This window comes from Epinephelus fuscoguttatus, linkage group LG16 (genome assembly GCF_011397635.1).
Source record: "Epinephelus fuscoguttatus linkage group LG16, E.fuscoguttatus.final_Chr_v1".
NCBI classification, from domain to species: domain Eukaryota; kingdom Metazoa; phylum Chordata; class Actinopteri; order Perciformes; family Serranidae; genus Epinephelus; species Epinephelus fuscoguttatus.
Window position 1 is genome coordinate 10,178,886 of NC_064767.1, and position 22,417 is coordinate 10,201,302.

Genomic DNA, 22,417 nt, shown 5'->3' on the forward strand with positions numbered 1-22,417 from the left:
AAGCCAAGAGGATTTCTATACCACTGAACACAAAGAGTGCCTTATCAGCTCAAGACAAAGGACGGTATACAGGAAGCAAACTGTGTCTCACCTAAAGATTCAGAAAGATGAATACATGTATTTGTTAAAGGGTTACACGCATGATTATATCCAGCATTTGAATTTAAAGAAGTCCTGTAGCTCCTGATCGTCCTCCTGTCTGTCATGGATCCTCGCATAGACGCTACGCAGCAGCGTGGTCATGGACTTCCCATCCAAGATGTCGATGTATTTATCTATACAACCTACAAACACAGCCACAGATTAGTACATTGACATCACTGCAGCCACATAATGCTTTAACATATAAAGAGCTTCATGCCAAAATGTCTCACGTTTCAATTTTTAAAGGAGACATAATGTAACAATAATATATTGAACATCTTAAGATAATTTAGTGATCCAACCTGACCTACTCTGTGCACAGTTTTTTATCTGACATCATGCTGCATGTATGTGCTCTATGTAACGGGTCATGTGGCCGGCGCACCAGCTGTGATTTGATACATCTCTATAAAAAGCATGTCATGGCATGTCACATGGGCCTGTCTGCATGATTTCAATACAACACTGTATTTAATAACACATTTGTTAAATATAGCGACCACATAGCAACATAACTTTAATAACAGTAACAGTCTAATATTACTACGTCTCCAGTATTTCTAATAATAGGAAAAAGTAATCACTTAGGCCCATGACTTTGCCGTATGCTACGAGGCTGGGGCCCAGCTGCAGGTGGTCATACTGCTCCAGAGTCATCAGCAAGCGGACGATCTCTCCGGCGATGAAGGCGTCATCAAAGCTCTGCTCAGACACGGGCTTCAGAGGGAACCTGCAGTACACCTCCACTGCAGCCTGAGGGTCTGATGGCTCCAGCAGTTGCACAAGCTCAATGTAGGCATCATGGACCTAGAGACAGTTAAATCATCTTATCTGGATTACATCAATAGAGGGAAATCAATACCAGACATCTGCCGACTGCTTGTACATCTACTTTACTTTAAATTTCTGAAAGTTGCAGAAGACATTAAGAAGACTTTACCATAGAAATTTAACTTCTGACATTTCTTTTCATTTTCTTTTAATCCCATAAGGATATGACATCACGTGAAAACTATGAACTTGAATATAACTGCACTGTCTGTCAGCTAAATGTGAGCCATCATGATAAAATATGAGAGCCTGAAAACTTATCAACAGTTACACGCCGTTGTGAGCATTTAAACTTGTGCGGTGGTGTGTCTATGTCACTCTGCAGTTACACCTCCAAAACACTAGTCGGCGGCGGATGTTTCTGTGAAGTGCTGTTAAATGTAGTCGATCCAAAACACACATTAAACACACATTAAACATGGCTTAATAGAGACAATTTCAAACACAAGTACACAATTCAGCTTCACTATAACTCGCAGCATTCACAGACAAACACTTGTCTTTATCTGGACACATTTTCCCCACAAATACAACATGCTAACGTTATTAGCACAAGCCTATGGCATTTTACATTGTATGAATTAGCCTAGCAATCTTTTCCTCTTCTCATATAAAACCAGGGACAACAGCAACATTTAACAAAGGTAACAGCATACAATTTGGCTCCATTACAACTCCCAAGGTTCACTGACAAAACAACTGTCTTATACTAAACACGTTTTCCAAACAAATACAGCATGCTAACGTTATTAGCACAAGCCTATGGCATTTTACATTGTATAAATTAGCCTAGCAACGAGCGGAGATTTCCTCTGCTGATAAGAAACCTAGAAAAATCCCTAAGTATAAATCCCTGAAGGATAAAACACACACAAGACTCTACGTCTATGTTGATGTGGAGCCTACACCGTAGCTACAGCCTCGATTCAATGCAGAAGTATAAATTCCCCCCAATTTATAGAATGTATTATAGCCATGAGACATAATTCCTGAGGTATTATTTTCAGGGATATATTCTGCTATTTAAACATTAGGATTTGTAAAGGTTTTACAAAAAACCCAATGTGTAGCTTTCTAATCCAACAGTGGCGCATGTGATCATTCCACTGGACCTGATCACCGCGACTGGAGTCACACAGTTGGATGGGCATGAAATGTAACCATTGTAGGAAATGCCTTAATGTAACAGATAACTGACCCCTGGTGCTATGCAGATGACCTCCTGGTAGAGCTGCTTTGCCTGCTCCTGGGTGTCTGCAGAGCGGGAGAGGGCGCGGGCCAGACCCAGCCTTGAGATATGAGACCTGCGGTTCACGGGACTCGCTGTGCTCGCTCTGCCCACCACAGCAGGCTCTGAAACAACAATAAATACACACATACAGTATAAATACCTCCTTTGAGAAACCCAGAAGGAAAAAAAAATAAAAGATTTCTGTTGCTGTTATTTCATGCCTCATATATGAGATTTAACAATGATACTATTGTTCAGTATACCGTATATCATTAACATAAGCGTCCCCCAATCATAAAAATGTAAGTCTTTTGGGAGGAAGGTTTTCACATGTTTCTGTATGCCACTCTCAACTGTCATGCCTTACCCTCTGCTGTCTCCACAGTATCGGGGCAACAGTCCTGTTTAGACTTGTTGGAGGTGAGCTGGGGTCTAGTTGCATTGTTGGAAGGTTTAGCTGATCTCTCTGGCTTAGCTGTTGCTCCAGCTCTCCCCCTACAGGAGAGGAAATATAACACAAATGCTCCAAAAAGGATTACAGAATTAAAGACACTCAAGTTTAAGTTTTGATAATGATTCTGTTGCACATGGGTGCAGATCCCGGGGGGGACGGGGGGGACATGCCCCCCAATTCTAAATAGCTTAAATGATTGAAATTGAACAAAAAGTCCTATATACTGGGAGAAAGGGAAGATGATGAGGAGAAATGGGAATCCGTGAGAGGCGAGAGATGAGAACATGAGTGGACATAACATGCCTGAGACCCTGAAACTAGAAGTAGCATTAACTAACAGCAAAGCAGTGAAAAGGAGGGTGATGGCTGGTTCCATGTACTACTGGCTGTTTAAGAGAAATAAACAGTAAAGGTAAGCATATGATTCTCTTTGTAGTGTTTTTTGAATGACTTGGTGATGGTGATGAGCCTCTATGAAATCATGAAATGTGCTGGCAATCTCAAGCGCTCTGTGGGCATGATTTGCACGCGTGCAATTAAAAAAAAATCACAACTGATTGTGTCCCCCCCAAACTTGTCATCAGATCTGCACCCATGCTGTTGCATATGATAATACACAACAATGCACAGTCAGGACTTTAAAAACTTTTCAAGATGCTTCTTTTTCATGCAGCTTCTATGAGGAAATAACCCAAAAACTTGCTCCAGTGCAGCTACCCAGGCTGACACACAGTAAAAGATTGTACTTGACATGAATATGAAGTAGCATGGAAGTGAGAAAAGTAAGCATCCACAGGAAATCATCCATGAATAAATAAATGTGGACAAACATCCAGACAACCACATAACAGGTCGGCCAAATGCTTGACTCAGGCTGCCAGCGTGACTCACCTGGCTGCAGGGGTTTTGGCTGGAGGCTGCGCAGCTTTTCCTCCCTTGCTGGGGGCTGGATGGGCAGGAGCAGGAGCTTTAGTTACAGCTGCTGCCAGCCGCCCTTGACCAGGTCCTCCCTTGCCCCGCTTAGCTCCTCTCTTGGCCACGCTGGTGTCAGAGGGCCCCTTCACTCCTGCTGGCTGAGTGATGGACTGCTTGGCGGCTTTCTCGTTTTCAGCCTCCTGTCGGTCCTGCCACCACTTTTGTTCTGAGCAAACGGGATGGTTAATGTGGCTGTGGAGTTCATCTCCAAAAAGCTATCATAACTGCTCATTGTAAAGTGTTTGCTAAACAACGAAGCACATCTATTAATTGGAAGTTGCTCAGGTTACTATATCATATGTAGCCGATTGTCATGAATCCAAAGACAGTAAGTACACTATGCAGACTCACTGCTCAGCTGTTCAAGAGGCTCTCCGCTCTGAGTCTTGTGTTCCAGCTCGATGCTAGCCTGGAAGCTGAGGCAGGCATCACTTATGGCTTCCTTTGAGCTGTCTGAATTTGGGTTGTTGTCATATTGAGCCAGCTGTGCCAGACCCAGGAGACACAGGGCGTGGCTGTCCTGCGGTGTGGTCACCACTGCTAGCTGGCATACCTGTTCACAGCAGCAGTGAAGGAGCAGAATGTATGAGTCAGATTTCTCTTTCCCTGGCAAACATAACAGTGAATATATGGACTTGCTCTGGTGTGTCAATGTACATCATCTTGTCAACAAAATACAACTCTCAAAATACAAATAACATACTCTTACCCTCTCCTGCATGTCCAGCAGCTCCTGACAGGGGGCGATAGAGGTGAGCCGTATGAGAGCTGTGAGGGCCTGGCATCGCTTTGCCACCAGGGACTGTCTCTCAATGCCAGGCTTGGCGTGGCGCTCACCCTGTTGGATCACCCTCTGCAGCAGAGCAAAGTGAGCATCCAGAAGCACCCACTCCAGCTGCCCCCTCACCTCGCCACGACACACACACTGACTCACACTCTGGGCTGTCAGCGCCGCTACACTGAAGCATTCCAGCACAGAGACAAGCAGACACAGGGTTTTTTATGCAGCGCTCAAACACTTATTAAACTGGGTCATACTGGTGTGAATGTTGAGACTTTTCCTTGAGTCACAATGGAGATGAGCGAGAGAACGAATATGAGCTGAGACCCACCACAAACACTGGGCAAAAAGGGAATATCTGTCTTTTTTTTTAACTTGAAAACTTACATGTGAAAGACCTGCTCTGCACTCATGGCCTTTCCAGACAGTAAGTTTCTCTGCTGCAGCTGGCCCAGAGTGAGGAGGCCTCGCAGGAACTGTGTGCTGAGGCTGGACAGAGGGTCAGATGGATCCTGCTCCACCCAGCTGTACAGACAATCATGACAAAAGAATGGCAGCACAGAAAGAAACAGCCGTAATGACCATGATGAGCAGACAAATTCATGGTAATGACAGAGGCTACTTCATTATAAATCCATCCAATTCATTATAAAGATGGGGGTTAGTGGAAAACACAAACCTAGACTCTGAAGCCTGTGTATTGGTGACACTACAGATGGTATTTTATGTGTCTCTACAGACTATGACAGTCTGTTTCTCTATCCTATTCTCCCTCCTGCAGGCTTAAACAGAACATCCTGGTACATTACTGATACTGTCATGCCCTCACACTCTCTCCCTGTCTCGCTGAATGCATCCACCTCCACCACACACACATATACACACACACATGCAAACCTCTTGCTGCAGCGCTGGCTGACAAAGTGCTCCAGTCCCTGTTGTAAGAACAGAGCAGCCTCCTTCTCTGTGTCCTCAGAGGCTTTGTGCTCCTGCTGCAGCAGAGCCAGCCCTGTGAAGAATCTGACAACATGAAGGCAACACAGGAGAGATGTTGACAAGCTCTGACTCTGTAGTTTCACATGTTAATCCAGACCACATCTAACCTGTTGAACTGTCGGGACTTGTCTCATGTGTGACTGATTACAGTGTCCCAACAACTGCATGATCAGTGATGTCTTGTTTGAGTTATTGGGTAGTGAACATGTGAAGAGCAGGTTGAGAGGTTGGTCAAAGCTGCTCTTATGTAACAGTGACACTGAAAAGGATATGCATGCTTTCACCTACTTATACTCTATTCCTGCTTCAGCAACAAGTTGATACCTGAGCTCCAGTTAAAATAAAAAGCTGCTTTCAGGGTTTTAACAGGAGCTGAAATACAAGGTCGTATTTTATCTTTTAATTGGCTGCCTGTTAGTTTTAGTATTTCAAGATTGATCGCTGGTATTTTTCAATGAATGACGGGCATTATTACACTATGGCAGCTACAGACACAATAGAAGTTCTGCATCTACTACCAGCAACACTTCTATGACCCGACCTGAGTGCAGGATGTAGCGGGCGCAGTGCCAGGCCACTCTGGAGGTGCTGCAGGGCTTCCCTGCTCCTCCCCTGCAGCAGCAGAAGCCTTCCAACGTGGAGGCTGTACTCCCAGCTGTCAGGACTCAAAGACCAGGCATCCAGGTACTTCATTAGGGCCCGGTGGACACAGCTCTCTTCATTCTGCACAGCTGCACTGCTGTCCTGCAGCAAGAGAGGAAGGAGTTTAGTCTGCCATAGACTGATGAGTAATTATTTAGTGGGTGCTTTTAAGTATGTGTCATGGCAGTCTCTTACATTACACAACCAGCTACATAAAAATCCATAATTTATGTATAACCTGTGACAGTTTCTAGTGTTTCCTTCCTTACTACATCTAGCCATGAAAAATGCCAAGATAGTCTGCTTTTAAAAAATCCACTGATAAAAAGTGACTAATGTGTTTTGGTTGGCTTGACAGAAGGATCAGTATTACTGTGCTTCTTATTAGAGGAAGTGAAGTAAACTTAAGTAAACGAAGTAAACGAAGCAACTTATGGCACAGTTACCTTGTGATATTTCTTGGAGAGCCAGATGTAGAGTGTCTGAACGTAGTCTGCCTTACTGGACTGTCCCTGCTCTTTGAGCTGCTGATACTCTTTATCCAAGGCCTGCAGCTGGTTTTCCACCGTGGGTGTGCCAAGGAAACCGTGGAGCTTGCACACAGCCAGGATGTCATCCTGACGTGCTGTCGATTTGGCATCGCTTAATTCATCTCTGTCTCTATCAGCCTGAAGATGAACAGATTAAAAGGTGAGAGGTTCAGCTGTAAGAAACATATCACCATATTATATTAATAATATGACTGATTATCAAAGATGTGGTGTTAAACTGTTGGGTTGAAACGGCCTGTGCACACTGTATTTGCAAACCATTACTATTCTAGTAATTCCATAGAGCTTTGTCAGATTTTATAAATCCCTGGACCTGTGTTTGCTTCACATTACAAAGGTTCAGGACATTTCATGTGTATTTGCGTTGGTAGGGAAAATGTGGGCAGGAAAGCCCTTGAGCTCGGTGCATTACCACCATTTCAGTCAAGATCCTTGAAGGCCATCTTTAGATGACATTTTGTACTGAGCTACTACCTTGTGTGAATTTGTATAACAGTGTTGGTGCTTTAAAGAATTTTAATACAGGAAAAATGTCCTCTAAAGAGATGTAAAGAAGCTATGTATTTAGACATGCAGTTTTGCTTCAGCTCGTTATCTGTGCAAACCTCACAATCAATTAGTCACTTGTCTTTCCCCAGACCATTTCCTGACACTACCTTCCTCTGGAGGCCATATATCTCTATAGCGTAGTGCTGCTCCTCCAGAACAACACCCAGAAGGAAGTGGAGTCTGGCCTCTCTGGAGCTGAGTCTGATAGCTGATGCATAGTGGACAGCAGCCTGCTCCAGGCTGTGCAGAGGAGACTGGCTGTCCTCAAACTGCAACACATCCCCTGAGGAAATGCGGGAAACAATACACTGTTGTATATGGTATGTACACATCAGACAACAGGAGCAGAGAGTATTTGCATATATGTGTGAGATAATTTGCATTGATATAGAGCTGAAAAACATTTTACAGTATCTGTATTACCCGGTTTATATTACAAGTAAGACCAGGTTTAATGTTTAATTTACTTTAAATAATGAAACCCTTTGTATAGTTTATCATGCAGGTCATGGATTATATTTAACTGGCATTAAGAAAAAGAGCCCATTGTGACACAAGAGATGAGTTAGCCGTTGTGTAACAGTTACACTACTTTCTTATTTGCTTTACTGGTTTGAGAATGAGGTTTATTAAACCTCGTGGATCCAATTTTCTAATTATGAGGAACACTGGCTGCTCGCTCACAGCACTGACATCCATCAATGAACAGCTGCAACACAAGCCGGACAAGGAGGTTTTGCTCTAAAAACTACAGGCTGGAAAACCGGCAACAAACTAATGACTGAGTGCTTCGTATTGATAAATTGATCCTTTTACATTAGAAACCTTTAATTTTTTATTACCGCACTTTTAGCTGCATAAAATTTGAGAAAACAAACAGCGTGTCTGCTGCAGAAAGCTCAGAGTCATTAGGATACAAAGATTTAATTACAAAAGAATTAAATTAGGATACAGGAACCAAGTGACAGATGCTGTGGATGAAAAGGTGCTTTCTTTTTTTTTTTCTTTTTTTTTTTTATTATAATTTTTTATTTAGAAAGAGCACTTTCAAATGGCAATGTCGAAAAGGTGCTTTCATTTCAGACTGCAGTGACCGTCAGAACAGACAGACACTCCAACAATTTGGTTGCTTTCTTGTGCTTACTTTCATGACAAACTTCACTCTGAAATTAAATTCTGCCACGCCTCCTTGATACTGTGTTTCTGTTTCATTCAAGCACAAACACTTCACAGTACACTGAGTAATGAGGGATAAAAGGATCTCCCATTTGGCCGCCTTCTCTCTTTCGCTTACGAATTTCAGACTGCAGTGACCGTCAGAACAGACAGACACTCCAACAATTTGGTTGGAGTGTCTGTCTGTTCTGACAGACAGACACTCCAACAATTTGGTTGCTTTCTTGTGCTTACTTTCATGACAAACTTCACTCTGAAATTAAATTCTGCCACGCCTCCTTGATACTGTGTTTCTGTTTCATTCAAGCACAAACACTTCACAGTACACTGAGTAATGAGGGATAAAAGGATCTCCCATTTGGCCGCCTTCTCTCTTTCGCTTACGAATGATTGCATGCATCCTTTGCATGAAATATTCATAGAGTGCAGCTTCTCTTGGCAAGAGCAGCCTTTATCTGTCAGACTGCACTTATGTCACAGCTTTTATATTGCAGGGGATATTACAAAACATATCCAACAAACCCAGTCTGGAGCTGCTGTATTAAAACGGACCTTTGCCAAAAAGATTTATTTAACTACATGTAATATATATATTCAATTTAAAAGTCCACTTATCTAATGAAAAGGTTATGTGGGCCAAATGCACCAAATGTTAATATATTATATGCAGTGTGTCGCCTTTTATTATTAAAATTTAAATACGTTTTCAGTCTTGATATCTACAAGTGATACAACATGATCCCAACACAAGAGGTCAGCCTGAACAACGCCTCATCATGCTCTCGCTCCCTATCTTATACCAACTCTTCCTCTCTCCCCGTCTCTGTCTCTGGTGTTACTCCTCAGTTGGGTTCCAGTGACTTTCATTCAGTCCTCTGGGACGATTCTCAAATGTCACTTCTCAGAGTCATCAAACAATTAGCGAGGCACAAGTAGCTGAGAAAAGATGAGCAGTAACTTGAGTGCCTGGCACGTCAGATAGAGCAGGAAGCACCAGAGGGCATCTGCTAACTAGACTGTTTTCATGTATTTTTCAATGGCTGAAGCTGAGCTGCTGTGCCAAGACAGGGCGAGGAAGATAACTTCTTCTGTTCACCGGCCAGGGGCCCATGTCATTACTCACCAGACTGTTTTGTTATTTTATTACAATACAAAACAAACTCCCTGTTAAAGTGGGCTGTAATTTAGACACACTGACCTGCATTTTATCAGTAACAAGAACAACAAGGGAGAGTTTTAGCGCAGATATGATAAAATGGAGTAAGATATCCAGAAAGAATTCATATTAACACATATGTATTGATCTTTTTCTGGCTCACACCCCCTAAAAATTAAAAACAAAACAAAAAAGGCTGGAGTTGTGTGGTTGTGTATGACGGAGGATTTTTGTTTTTGCCACTTGTTGTCAGTCAGGAGAGGAATAAACGGAGATCGCCTCCAAAGATCTCCACAGTCTGGGCCTCTTTATATTTACACAAGCAGACATCACTAGAGTCCACCGGTTACATATATACATGTTCTGCTCCCTCGTGTGTACAAGGCTTCATTGTACCTGAAGTAAACTGTGTCCTTGGAGAGTCTGTGTATGAGGAGCTTGCTTTGTAGCTGTTCTCATGACAGTTATCAGTTAACTGGAGGCCTCGCTTTGCTTCGCTAAGCTTTAATTATATTACGTGACTGAATCTGTGACTCTTTGTCAGACCTACACTCCAGATGTCAAAGCTCTGACCTTTCAGCTGACGTAGATTGACTCTGCTATAAGTCTCATTATTCTATCACTTTAATAAATAACACAAAAGACATCTTGATCGTTTCACTCTTCATTTGTTCACTTCAGGTGTCAGAGGACGGGTGTATCAGATATTTTAGTGGGAGGAAATAAGGTCTATCACTGCTGCAACTGTTGCTAGCTGCCAATGGAGTTTGATAGATTACTTCACTGCTCTTTAATTTTTGATCCAACACTCTGGTAGGACTTTTCCATCAGTACTTTTGGCATCACTGATTCAAACCAAGCTGCAATGATTTGCGTTTCCATTACCAGTTTAAACTAGCTGAGTTTTGGAAGTTTGGAAAGTGTTAGACACCTGGCTTTGGCAAGCTTTGCCGGTAGAGTTTCAGATGATCCTGGGCCAAGGCACACAGATTATCCACGTTGTCTTCTCCTGCTTTCATCTGTAGTCTTTTCTCCCAATTACGCACCTGCAGTAGAGACAGAGAGAGCAATCATCCATCTATGAAGTGCAGCAGGCCAAGCAGTAAAGCAAAATACTATCACTTGTTATGAAGTGGTTTTAAACTTAAGTAATATAAGGATGGGAACTTTCAGGGGAGAGGAATGTTTTCTAAAGAATTTCAATTTCATTAGTAACTGAAGCTGTAGTCCGCCCACTTTTATTTAGCACAAACTGTTTTTTCCATGCTGTGTGTCAATATGGAGCATGATCAAAGATGTGAGTTTAAACAGGATTAGAAAGCAAGTTCCTGATTTTTCATGATGATGATTACAGTGATTTTGACTTTGCAAATGACCCTGAATTTGATCTCTACTCTGCAAGATGAGAATTAACTTAGTTTCGGGAGCAGACCTACGCCTCAACTATGCCTCTAATTACCCGCCAAGCCTACTTATACCTGGTCGACTCATCCTGCTCTGTTTGTCTCAGATTTCTCCACCCACCCTCCCTTCCTTTCATCCATCATCCTCCCTACCTCATCCCAACCAACATTACTTCATCCTCACTTCCCTTCCTCCCTCATCTTTTCTTATTCAATCTGGTGCATACCTCTCCCATGGCTCATTCTAGGTAACGTCTGGGGGGCCTGTAATCAGCTCAGGTGGAAAAACAGCAATCTCCCTCTGCCCAATCTCCTACATCTACATCCTCCCAGATCGGCCTATCAGAAGACATCCCTCCTCCACCTTCACCCCTCACTTACATCCATTTACCAGTCCTCAACAACTAACACCTCCTGAATTACAATTAAACATTGTATCAGATAAAATGAAGCTGAATAACCCTGTTAAATGAACGTTGAGCCTACCTATGGGGTCTAAGTTAGTGTGTCTAATGCAGCTTAATTTAAAATCTGTCAACTAATAATGCAAAGTAAAACAGATTTTATTACCTCCAGACTGTGCTCTGTCTCTATCTCCAAACAGCTGGATGATGCAAAGTGCTTCTTATACCAATCAGTCTCTGTGACATCCTGAAAGTGAACATGACCACAAGTGAGATGCATTTTACAGATTCAGTCAATAACAGATCAAAGCTTTCAACTGGATTGACCTGGTGAATCTATTTGATACAAAGAGCTGTGGTTCTTTAAAGTTAGTCAGGTATTATAACGATGAATTAAATGTGAAAACACTGACACACCTCTGCATCCTGTCCTCAAAAAACTTCTCACCTGCGCTGCACACAAATGTTTTATCCACTCTCACAACCAGACACACAAACACACACAATACTTTTCCCGGGGAAGTCAAACCAGCACTTAGTCACTGTGAAGGTAGCGCTGACTTGTAAATAAAGGATGAGCAGAGTCAAGGTCGATAGCAGTGATCCTGGCGATGCAGAGCGCTGTTTAATCTTTCATTCTGACCTTTGCATTCAGGTCCCCCGTGGGCTTGTGTGGACAGTCCAGAGAGTGTGACCCCAGCTCCGATAGCTTCATCACACTGTCACATCCTTTGTTTTAAAAGAAACACATCAAAGACACAATACATCACACACTAGAAGGGGACGGTAGTGTTGTGCTCCACTACTAGAACATGTACATGACACATTTGTGACCACTGTAATCAAGTGGGTGCATCTTTTTTCCAGAATGAGTTCAATTATCCATTTAATTAACAACTCTGCAGAGCTGCTTTTCAGTTCATTCAAATTGAACTACTGTTGTCAACAAATCTATTTCATGTTGTTCTGGTGCCACTTTCTGCACTGTATAATTGTCCAGAACTAACCTCTGCAAGTTCACAAGAAAAATCAATTAGAAAGAGGTCTTGGCTGTCCAGAAATCAATTGCTCATTTGACTACGCAGGGGGGAAGTCTGATGCAAAATTCAGCCTTCAGCCTACAACAGCCAGATACACAAGGTCTTAGTTAAGTAATAATATCCCCATCATTACAGTAACACAATAGTTGTCCACAGTCATGTTACACGATAGGACAGGGAGTGTAATCAGGACTGTTGAGAGGTAAGTTAGAGTGTACCTGGCACATTAACCATGTAGTTATACAAGTATTTCTTAGAGGTAGAGCTGCTCTCGAGGCAAAATTAATTCACCTGATGTAGAAAAATCTCAGTGTTGGAGCCAAAGAATCAGTTTCTCTGAGTGTAATTTAACTCTTTAACAGTAATGGCAAGAAAGGAAGAGGTCTGAGAGGAAGCATGTGATGACAATATCTTCTTTTTCACTCTTTGATCAATGCGCGCTTCATTGTCTTGGGAGGTCAGCAAGCTATTACCTTCCTCTTCTCCCGACCACTTCCTTTTGTGCAGAAATAAAAGTGGCTCTATTACTCTACCCACTGACCTCTAACTCAACCAATAAGAGCTTTGCCTCCACAGCAGCTCTGCTTTAGACAAATCTCTTCGAGGAGCTGAGACTCCGAGCTTCACCTCTGTAAGTGAAGAAACACTTGACCAGAAAGGCCGACATCTTCCTGTCAAGGTCCAGTTCAACAACCTTCCAGCCGTCTCCCAGAGGACAATCGCTAAGTGGGTCGACTTTTGATCTGCGGGCCAGCATCTCGATATACGGCCTTGAGAAGATGTGCTTTGGGTCACTGCAAATCAACAGGAGAGCCAGTTGTTGAACCAAGAAGGTAGTACGTGCATAGTCTATGCTACAAACACAAATTCTTTTCATATTTCAAATAATATAAAATGACAAAATGATAAAATTCAATGGCTATGATTAATCAAAGTGAAACGAAATAACAGTTCCCAAATTAGGGTATTAGAAAAGGTCTTTTGCATGTGGCAAACTGAGATTGTGCATCCAATACTTGTTGCTGGTTTAATATATTTTTACTTGAATTAATTATACTTTTCTTGCTGTAAAGCACTTGTTTTAGCCATCTGACTAATTATTTAATTAAAATTAACCTAAAATGAGCTGGATTATGACAAAGGAGGAAACATTTTCCTATGTTGAGTGACTTCCTATTCAAGTCCTACCTGTGGTCAATAGATACAGGTCTGTAAAAAGCAGTCAGAGATACTGGACATTCATAGTCCAGCTGCTGCTTCCCATCAGTGAAGGTCACAGCCATGGGAATTTGCTCTCGAGTCACCAACACTGTGTACACCTGACAGAGTCAGAAGGCGGCAGGTTTAGTGCCTTTGAAATGAGCAGCATTATAAAACTTAAATGACCTAAACACTCTACTCTTGAAAGGTGACTTATTTAGGAACATGGAGCAAGTAACGGTGTGTGTGAGGCTTTAAGATGTAAGATTATTATAGGTTAACAGGTAATTAATTAGGTAAGGAAGAGGTAGGTTGCTGAGCTATGAGGGCACATATGTTTTGAAATATGTCAACAAGTGTGATAAAAGACATGAAGCGGTCATCTTGTCTCACCATACCTGTGAATTACTGCCATCTGCTGAGCAGACTGAGATCTCCACCACAGTGTCTCCAACACTCAGAGGGACCGGCTGTGAGTTGTCTCCCTGATTCACTGTAATTTTTATGTTTTTATCTGGCACCGTGGGAAGCAGGGTCACAGCATTACAATGAAAGGGAACAATAGCTGCAGAAAAAGAGTGACAGAGATCAAAAACACCAACAAATAACAAATGTAACTAAGGAAATTTTTCCAACTGATACTCCTAACACAGAAAATACACTGTATATACCCTTGTAACATGGTAAACATATCTATTGTGATATTTAATATTTATATTTCTGCAAATACAATACATTAATTAATATATTCACATAAATTTTGCTGCACATTTTTAGAATCAGAATCAGAAATAATTTGTTGATGCCCGAGGGGAAACCGTGATTCGTTACAGTTGCTCTGATTTAAAGAATAGAGAATTATAAGAAGACAGAATAAGAGTATGAAATAGAGGAATGTAAATATAAAGCACTGTGTCATAGTGTCACATGAAGTCTGTACTCACTATTGTATTCATAGATTTTGCTTGAAAATGCAGGATGAAAAGGAACATCTCCCTCCAAAACCAGATTACTGAGCTCTGCAATCTTCGCAGACAGCCTGGTGATGTCCACACAGTATTTCTTTAAGGTGCCATCCTCAGCCACCACCTCTATTTCCACTCTGTTTAACCCATCATTCAGTGTAATGGTGCTGGAGCCATCACCAAAGAGCTGGAATATGATATAAATGTAAAAATGATGTTATTGCTTTATGTTTAGTTTCACTGGATGAAGTAACAGTTTGCAGGACAGTACTCACAATAGTGTATGACGCCCCACAGTCACTGGTCATCAGGTCCAGTGTGACTCTGTGGACGTTGCTCTCCACTGTCACGGTGTAGTCTGTGACTTCCGGTGTGAATCCTGGATGGAGCTCCCCACCAGAGACTGACAGCTTCTCCAAATCACAGTTGTCCATGTCTCGAGCCTCTTTCACGGCTGGTTTACTCCGACAAAGTGTCCCGTCCAAGTCCTAAACGCACTTAAGGTGCTGTCTGACATGCCAGCACACTCAGCTTCATTTACCGCACTGACGCCCCGGGTTACCATGGTAACGAGCACACCTGCAGATTAAGTTACTATTGCTGATGCTAGGTAGCTAGTTAGCATGAATGATTTAAATGCGTTATCTCAGACGGAAAAAGCGCCGCCATGACGCTTAATAACTAATACAAGACGGTTAATAACAGTGTATGCGGTCAAGTGTTTGTTGTTAGCGCTGTTAGCGATAAAAATGTGTTTAAAGCGCGGTTATCCGTCAAAAAGTAACTTAACGTAGATAGCAAAACACCGGTAAGCAGCCGTGGTCGTCGAACAATATATGTTTCCGTAGATACAGCTGTTATAAAGCGATAGAAAATACACAGTTTTAAGTAAATATGTCATAAATAGAAAGCCTAACGACCTCATTTGCACTTCCAAACGGCAGACGGCAGTATACCACAAAAAGAAGAAGACGAAGAAGAAGACAAGTTGTGTGTTACGTCACTTCCTGTCGGCGAAAGCGTGCTGCGGGCTAACAAGGTAAAACACATTTATCTAACGCTAAATGTCGTCAAAATTCTGTTTCCAGTCAGCTTGTATTGCTGTTAAACCAGGTATAAGAGTTGTTTGATAAATAATATGTAGTCGTCACTTTATTTCTGCTCATGTAAAGCTTCGTATGTTATCATGTTAGCAGCATGTGCTAGCTGTCTTGCTAGCTACCTAGCTAACATCGTAGATTTGAATGGGAGCAGTTTGCTGCTGTCAGAGCTTTATAACAGTGTATGACTAAAATTGTTTTACAGGAAAATGGCAGCGAAAAGCAGAGCAGAGGACTACCCCCATGAGATAAGCGAGCAGCTCACCGGCTTTGACTCCTCAGTTTCTTCTGTCAAAACCATGATAGAGAAGTTGATGTCGATGCCCAGGAATGACCTGCTGGAAAAGGTAGGTTTGAGACCTTTTTAACCACGGAACTGTAACCTCATGTTTTGTTTTTGTTTGTTTATTTTCTTTCTAGTGTACGTCATTTTTACTTCTGTTTTTCCAGTTATTTATTAATGACATTTTTGCGTGTTAAGGATTTAGGTGCTTTGTATACAACTGATGCTAATGAAATTAAATCTGGTTTATTGACAGCTGGACCCTTTGGACCAAGCCAAGCTGGATCTGATGTCTGCTTACACCCTTAATTCATTATTCTGGAGTAAGTTTTTCTGGAGTTACAGTGATTTATTCTGTGTATTTAAGGAATACAGTACCATACACAACTGATTATACAGTGTCTAGGAGCTCAGTCTGTTACTTCAGCTACTGAGATGTTTAACTCAGCCTGACCTTGCTGATATACTTGCCTATGTTGATGCCACAGCTTCCTTGGTTGTGTTTAGAAAATGAACCGCAGGCTCCAGTTGCAAAGCCGTCATTGTATTTATTCATACCAGCATCTTTTAGGTTGAATAACTGTCCATTTCTTCATCTTTCATCCAAAACTGAACACACAACTTTCAGCATGTCAAACACTGATCCGCACCACAGCGGTCAAAAACCCTTTGCCCTTCCGGGGTCAAACACCTGACACAATCAATGTCCTTCCCACTTTTATACACTAAGCTCAAAATGCTAATACGGCGCCACACGTTGTAAACACATGGTGTATACAAGTAACGTCTGCTGTGTTAAAGGACATATTTGGCTCTTAGAGTGTTACTGAACATGACCCTGAGTTTGCTAGTGAACATACTCTGTTATGTCAGTTATGTAGACTTGATACCTGGGGGTTTCTATACAATAGACACCTTATATACAGTACAGGCCAAAAGTTTGGACACACCTTCTCATTCAATGCGTTTTCTCTATTTTCATGACTATTTACATTGTAGATTCACCTTTTTTTGTTAAGTACATAACTCCACATGTGTTCATTCATAGTTTTGATGCCTTCAGTGAGAAATAACTGAAAACATGTTTTATATTCTAGTTTCTTCAAAATAGCCACCCTTTGCTCTGATTACTGCTTTGCACACTCTTGGCATTCTCTCCATGAGCTTCAAGAGGTAGTCACCTGAAATGGTTTCCACTTCACAGGTGTGCCTTATCAGGGTTAATTAGTGGAATTTCTTGCTTTATCAATGGGGTTGGGACCATCAGTTGTGTTGTGCAGAAGTCAGGTTAATACACAGCCGACAGCCCTATTGGACAACTGTTAAAATTCATATTATGGCAAGAACCAATCAGCTAACTAAAGAAAAACGAGTGGCCATCATTACTTTAAGAAATGAAGGTCAGTCAGTCCAGAAAATTGCAAAAACTTTAAATGTGTCCCCAAGTGGAGTCGCAAAAAACCATCAAGCGCTACAACCAAACTGGCACACATGAGGACGACCCAGGAAAGGAAGACCAAGAGTCACCTCTGCTTCTGAGGATAAGTTCATCCGAGTCACCAGCCTCAGAAATCGCAAGTTAACAGCAGCTCAGATCAGAGACCAGATGAATGCCACACAGAGTTCTAGCAGCAGACCCTCTCTCTTAACAACTGTTAAGAGGAGACTGCGCGAATCAGGCCTTCATGGTCAAACAGCTGCTAGGAAACCACTGCTAAGGAGAGGCAACAAGCAGAAGAGATTTGTTTGGGCCAAGAAACACAAGGAATGGACATTAGACCAGTGGAAATCTGTGCTTTGGTCTGATGAGTCCAAATTTGAGATCTTTGGTCCCAACTGCCGTGTCTTTGTGAGACGCAGAAAAGGTGAACGGATGGATTCCACATGTCTGGTTCCCACTGTGAAGCATGGAGGAGGAGGTGTGATGGTGTGGGGGTGTTTTGCTGGTGACACTGTTGGGGATTTATTCAAAATTGAAGGCACACTGAACCAGCATGGCTACCACAGCATCCTGCAGCGACATGCCATCCCATCTGGTTTGCGTTTAGTTGGACGATCATTTATTTTTCAACAGGACAATGACCCCAAACACACCTCCAGGCTGTGTAAGGGCTATTTGACCAAGAAGGAGAGTGATGGAGTGCTGCGGCAGATGACCTGGCCTCCACAGTCACCGGACCTGAACCCAATCGAGATGGTTTGGGGTGAGCTGGACCGCAGAGTGAAGGCAAAGGGGCCAACAAGTGCTAAACACCTCTGGGAACTCCTTCAAGACTGTTGGAAAACCATTTCAGGTGACTACCTCTTGAAGCTCATGGAGAGAATGCCAAGAGTGTGCAAAGCAGTAATCAGAGCAAAGGGTGGCTATTTTGAAGAAACTAGAATATAAAACATGTTTTCAGTTATTTCACCTTTTTTGTTAAGTACATAACTCCACATGTGTTCATTCATAGTTTTGATGCCTTCAGTGAGAATCTACAATGTAAATAGTCATGAAAATAAAGAAAACGCATTGAATGAGAAGGTGTGTCCAAACTTTTGGCCTGTACTGTATGTAATTTCTGTATGAATGTAAACCTACAGCCAATGTACTGCTTCTTTGTGGTTACAAATGTGTTACTTTGCTTGTGCATATACACTAAATTCTATTTTATTTAGATTATGTTGCCAGCCAAAGGATTTGTAAAAACATAGTAAATAAGATGCATGTCAATATGGCCTTCTACGACTCTCTGTTCTTGTGCCATCACTAAGTTATCAACATAAATATTCACACAATAATGGAAAAACACGGCTGAGATTCAGTAACTGCATGTATAGTTTCTAAAGCAAAGACAGACATACAAGCACTTTTATTTTCAGGTTATGTATCAGAAGAGCCGTGTGTATAATTAGAATTGAATCAAAGTATATTGGTAGTCTTTCTGACATAATTTGAACAAGTTGTCTTACTTTCACTCTTGTTTACAGTGTACTTAGTTACACAAGGAGTAAATCCCAGAGAACATGGAATCAAACAGGAATTGGTATGTATGGTTCCTCTGTGATTCTTTGACACATCACGCTTTCTCTATGTATTTGCATTGTCTGATTCCTCTGAAACCATTCTCTGTTCCTCAGGAGCGAATAAGGACATACATGAACAAAGTGAAAGAGATTACAGACAGAAAGAAAGCTGCCCGTTTGAATAAGGGGGCTGCTGCTCGCTTTGTCAGGAATGCTCTCTATAATCCAGACGAGAAAGATTCTGGGAAAAAAGCAGCATCCAAGAAAGCAGCAGACACACAATCTGACGCCCCGGAGACAAAGCGTGCGAAGCAGAGCTGAAGTAAAGGAGCTTTACAGACTGGTCCCATGGTATTTTGTACCACTTTTGGGGGCAGTGAACACTTTTGCTCTCAAGGCAACGAAGCTACGACTAAGGTTGTGCTACGGGCATCGTACAAGACATTCAACAAAATATACATCAATGTTTATCTTGGTTTCAATCAGTTAAATAGCCTGTCAGATTGTAGCAGTCAGCACTGGGAAAAGACTACTTTCTATCTACGATGCATTATTTCAGCTTTTGCTGAATCTATTTTTGCTCCAGAATTTAAGGCTGTAATATTTTTGTAATGTTACTTCATCAAGTTGCTGTGTAAATCTTCTTCAGGGTTCCATAACCATGAAAAAAATACAGCTTCATTTAGAAAAGTGAGTAAAAAATGATCGGGTCCATCTGGGTATTGAAATATGTTATTTGAGATTGTTTACGTTCTCTTTTAGATGAATGAGAAATGTTAATTTCTCTTTAATGAAAGTGATTCTATGAATCAAAAGTTGTTTTTTAAGATGTTTTTACACATGTGCAATGTGTCAAACATGTACTGATAAAACCTTTTTGGTGATGTATTGCTTTAGATTGACTTCTGTATAAAAATACTCTCCAAACATGATGCTTGATGTATTCCTTTTTTTGGTTGCTGTTATACAGTATATTGCACCTGAAACAAATCTGTAATCAACTGTTTTTCCAACAGACATTTTGACATGTCATAGTATGAAAAGCACAGGTGTTACTAGTAATGCTAACGATGGCTCTTTTTCTATTCAAGTGTTCAGTGAGTGTGACAGTGAGCCAGCATGCACAATGGCAGGACACTAAAATAAAAGCAATAACTCACTTGATTATTTACACCTGTGTTTCTTTTTACTGTAACAAGTTAAAATGTTCTCTCACTTCCAACTTTCCCCTCTAGGCTCCAGTAGACCTTGTTCACATGTTGAGATGCTACAGATGTAAATGATCAAATTAATGATGGCTCAGTTCCATTTAGCTGATAATGTGCATGCAACATGAGACGCAACATAACTGTCAGGTACACAGCTCACACATTCAGAGAGACAACACCCACAGGCACACATCAGGCAAAGCCACATCAGGGGGACTCAAACACTGATGAATAAAAGTAGATTTTGTGCCTGGACTTAAAGAGTCAGTGGAGGGGAGACCTGACTGGGAGGGGGATGCTGTTCCACAGTTTGTAGGCAGACACAGCAAAGGCGCCATCTCCCCTGAGCTAAAGTCTGGAGCATGGGACAGCCAGGTGCCACAGGACAGAGATGGCTGACTAATACCAGTGTACAGAGAGTAACAGTGGTCCGAACAGGAGATGAGAGCATGGGTGACTATCTCCAGGTCTGAGACACAGAGTTGTGATTCATTAAGTCACTGATAAGTCTTGGTTGCACTCTGGCCAGTGCTTTTGTACTGATTGCTATTAAAAGGGGAACACTGCCTAAAAGAAGAATTCCAATATGTTATTTCCAAGGCCTGGGACAGTTCAGTCAGTATTTGTGAACATGAGTTACTCTCTCTCAAAGCCAGAAACCAGAGAAGTCAGTCTCAGGCTTGTGATGTCATTAGTATAAAGTCTGGAGCTGCTCCATAGACAGTGGACGAGAGCCTGATTTCATGGAGCCACAGAATGGTTTTCTTTTTTTTTTGGGCCCAAATGAGCTTTATTTTCTTGTAGTGTTGTCAGCTCTGAAATACAAAATGTACCCATATACTCGGAACATCCCCCAGCCTGCTGTCAGTGTCAGCTCCAGACTTTATATGACATCATAAATTTGAGTTTTAGCACTCTAGTTTTGGGATTTGGGAGAGAGTTGCTCATGTTTACTTGTGTTTTTAGACTGTCGAAGACCATAGGAATAATGTAGGAATTCTGAAAATGGGTGTAGTTCCCCTTAACACGTGTGTTCCCGGATGATATCTATCTTTAAAATTTCCACACATAATAAACATGAAGATATATTCTGTAGTATCCTGTAGGGTCCTGAGCTATGAGACATATAGAAGAAGCTCCCTAGGAGAGAGCTCCCCTTTATGAACGAGTTAAAATTGTCCTACTAAACACAAATCAAGCAGAACATTACTTAATTCATGGCAGCAATTTAGACCGGCCCTTGTGTGGGTCAAATCTGTGACCTCTTGATTGCAAAATGGCCTCTGTAACCATTACAAACAGCGCTGTGGCTGCATGGCTGCACTGAAAGAGCAGCGTAGGCCGTAATGAGACTTCTTTTTATAAGAACCACCGTCACATTTGATAAAGACACCCATATTGCTTCCTTTTTGTAATTCCCTCTGGACAGCTGAGATCTTAATCTTAATGTACCCGCAACTCGCTGCAGCCCTCTAATCAAGCCCAGGAAACAGCGAGGCAGTGAGTTAGATTCTCAGGAATGTATCTTTTCATTCTTTTCATCATCTTTCCTTTTCTCATCCTCCCTGCAGCAAGCGTCCAAAAATGACATTTGTTTAGCCAAACCGCCCCACTCCATCCTTTTACTTTTTCCACCAAGTTGTTGTTTCTAACTGTTCAAAGACATGTGTCAAACTTTGCCTGATGAACAGCCCCGTCTGCATATTGGAAAAATATGGATTTTTCCACTTTCTCCCCTCCCTCTGTAACGTTCGCCTTCCTATGCCCTCTTCCCCACATATGCTCGGTATAAAAGAGTTAGGTCACTGTGCGAGCAAATTTGAACAAACAAACTCTCATGTTGAAATTGTGCGCCCTAACAAGCTTCAAACCCGGGTTTGTCCCGCGGATGTTTATTTATGCTGTTTATGAGCAGCTTGTGGTGAGGAAGTTTATATTATGTGGAGTGAAAGGCATCAGACCAAATGACCTCCTCAGGCAAGATGAACGCAGGAGCAGCCTTCGTTTTCAGACTTCTCTATCTCCTGAAAGCATCAAGTGTGCTGCCAACTGACTGCATTAACCTGCTCCAAGTATTAAATGGGTTCAGCACATCGGGGCAAATCACATTATTTGAGGTAAACTGGCAGTAAGTAGAGGCTGTAAACAGGCGTGAGCTGAGCTGATGATTAAAATACACTACATTTAAACAGCACTTTTAAATACTTTGAATGCTGTATTCACAATGAATACATATCAGTGAGACAATAAACCAAACGTGTATTTCTCAGTCTGCCTCTCTCTTTGAATTTGGTGCTTTTCGACCCTTTTGTACCTGAGACA

The 22,417-nt window shown here is 41.8% G+C and overlaps 2 protein-coding genes across 2 annotated transcripts; one reads left to right on the plus strand and one right to left on the minus strand.

Annotated features, from left to right (window-relative positions):
* Positions 1–92: 92 nt before the first annotated feature.
* On the minus strand, positions 93–15,443 carry LOC125903839 (uncharacterized). The gene is made up of 20 exons (XM_049601002.1): positions 14,774–15,443; positions 14,478–14,685; positions 13,932–14,098; positions 13,522–13,652; positions 12,961–13,127; positions 11,937–12,022; positions 11,460–11,540; positions 10,418–10,532; positions 7,262–7,437; positions 6,501–6,722; positions 5,954–6,156; positions 5,314–5,436; positions 4,804–4,941; positions 4,345–4,594; positions 3,987–4,188; positions 3,552–3,801; positions 2,574–2,701; positions 2,174–2,328; positions 729–951; positions 93–284 (listed from the first exon to the last, which is right to left on the minus strand). The coding sequence occupies exons 1-20, from the start codon at positions 14,930–14,932 to the stop codon at positions 145–147; spliced, it is 3,324 nt and encodes a 1,107-aa protein (XP_049456959.1). The 5' UTR covers positions 14,933–15,443; the 3' UTR covers positions 93–144.
* A 9-nt stretch (positions 15,444–15,452) lies between these two features.
* c1d (C1D nuclear receptor corepressor) lies at positions 15,453–19,819 on the plus strand. The gene is made up of 5 exons (XM_049601094.1): positions 15,453–15,537; positions 15,804–15,945; positions 16,138–16,204; positions 18,852–18,907; positions 19,002–19,819. Exons 2-5 carry the CDS (start codon positions 15,808–15,810, stop codon positions 19,206–19,208), a joined length of 468 nt encoding a protein of 155 aa, XP_049457051.1. The 5' UTR covers positions 15,453–15,537; positions 15,804–15,807; the 3' UTR covers positions 19,209–19,819.
* The last annotated feature ends 2,598 nt before the right edge of the window (positions 19,820–22,417 follow it).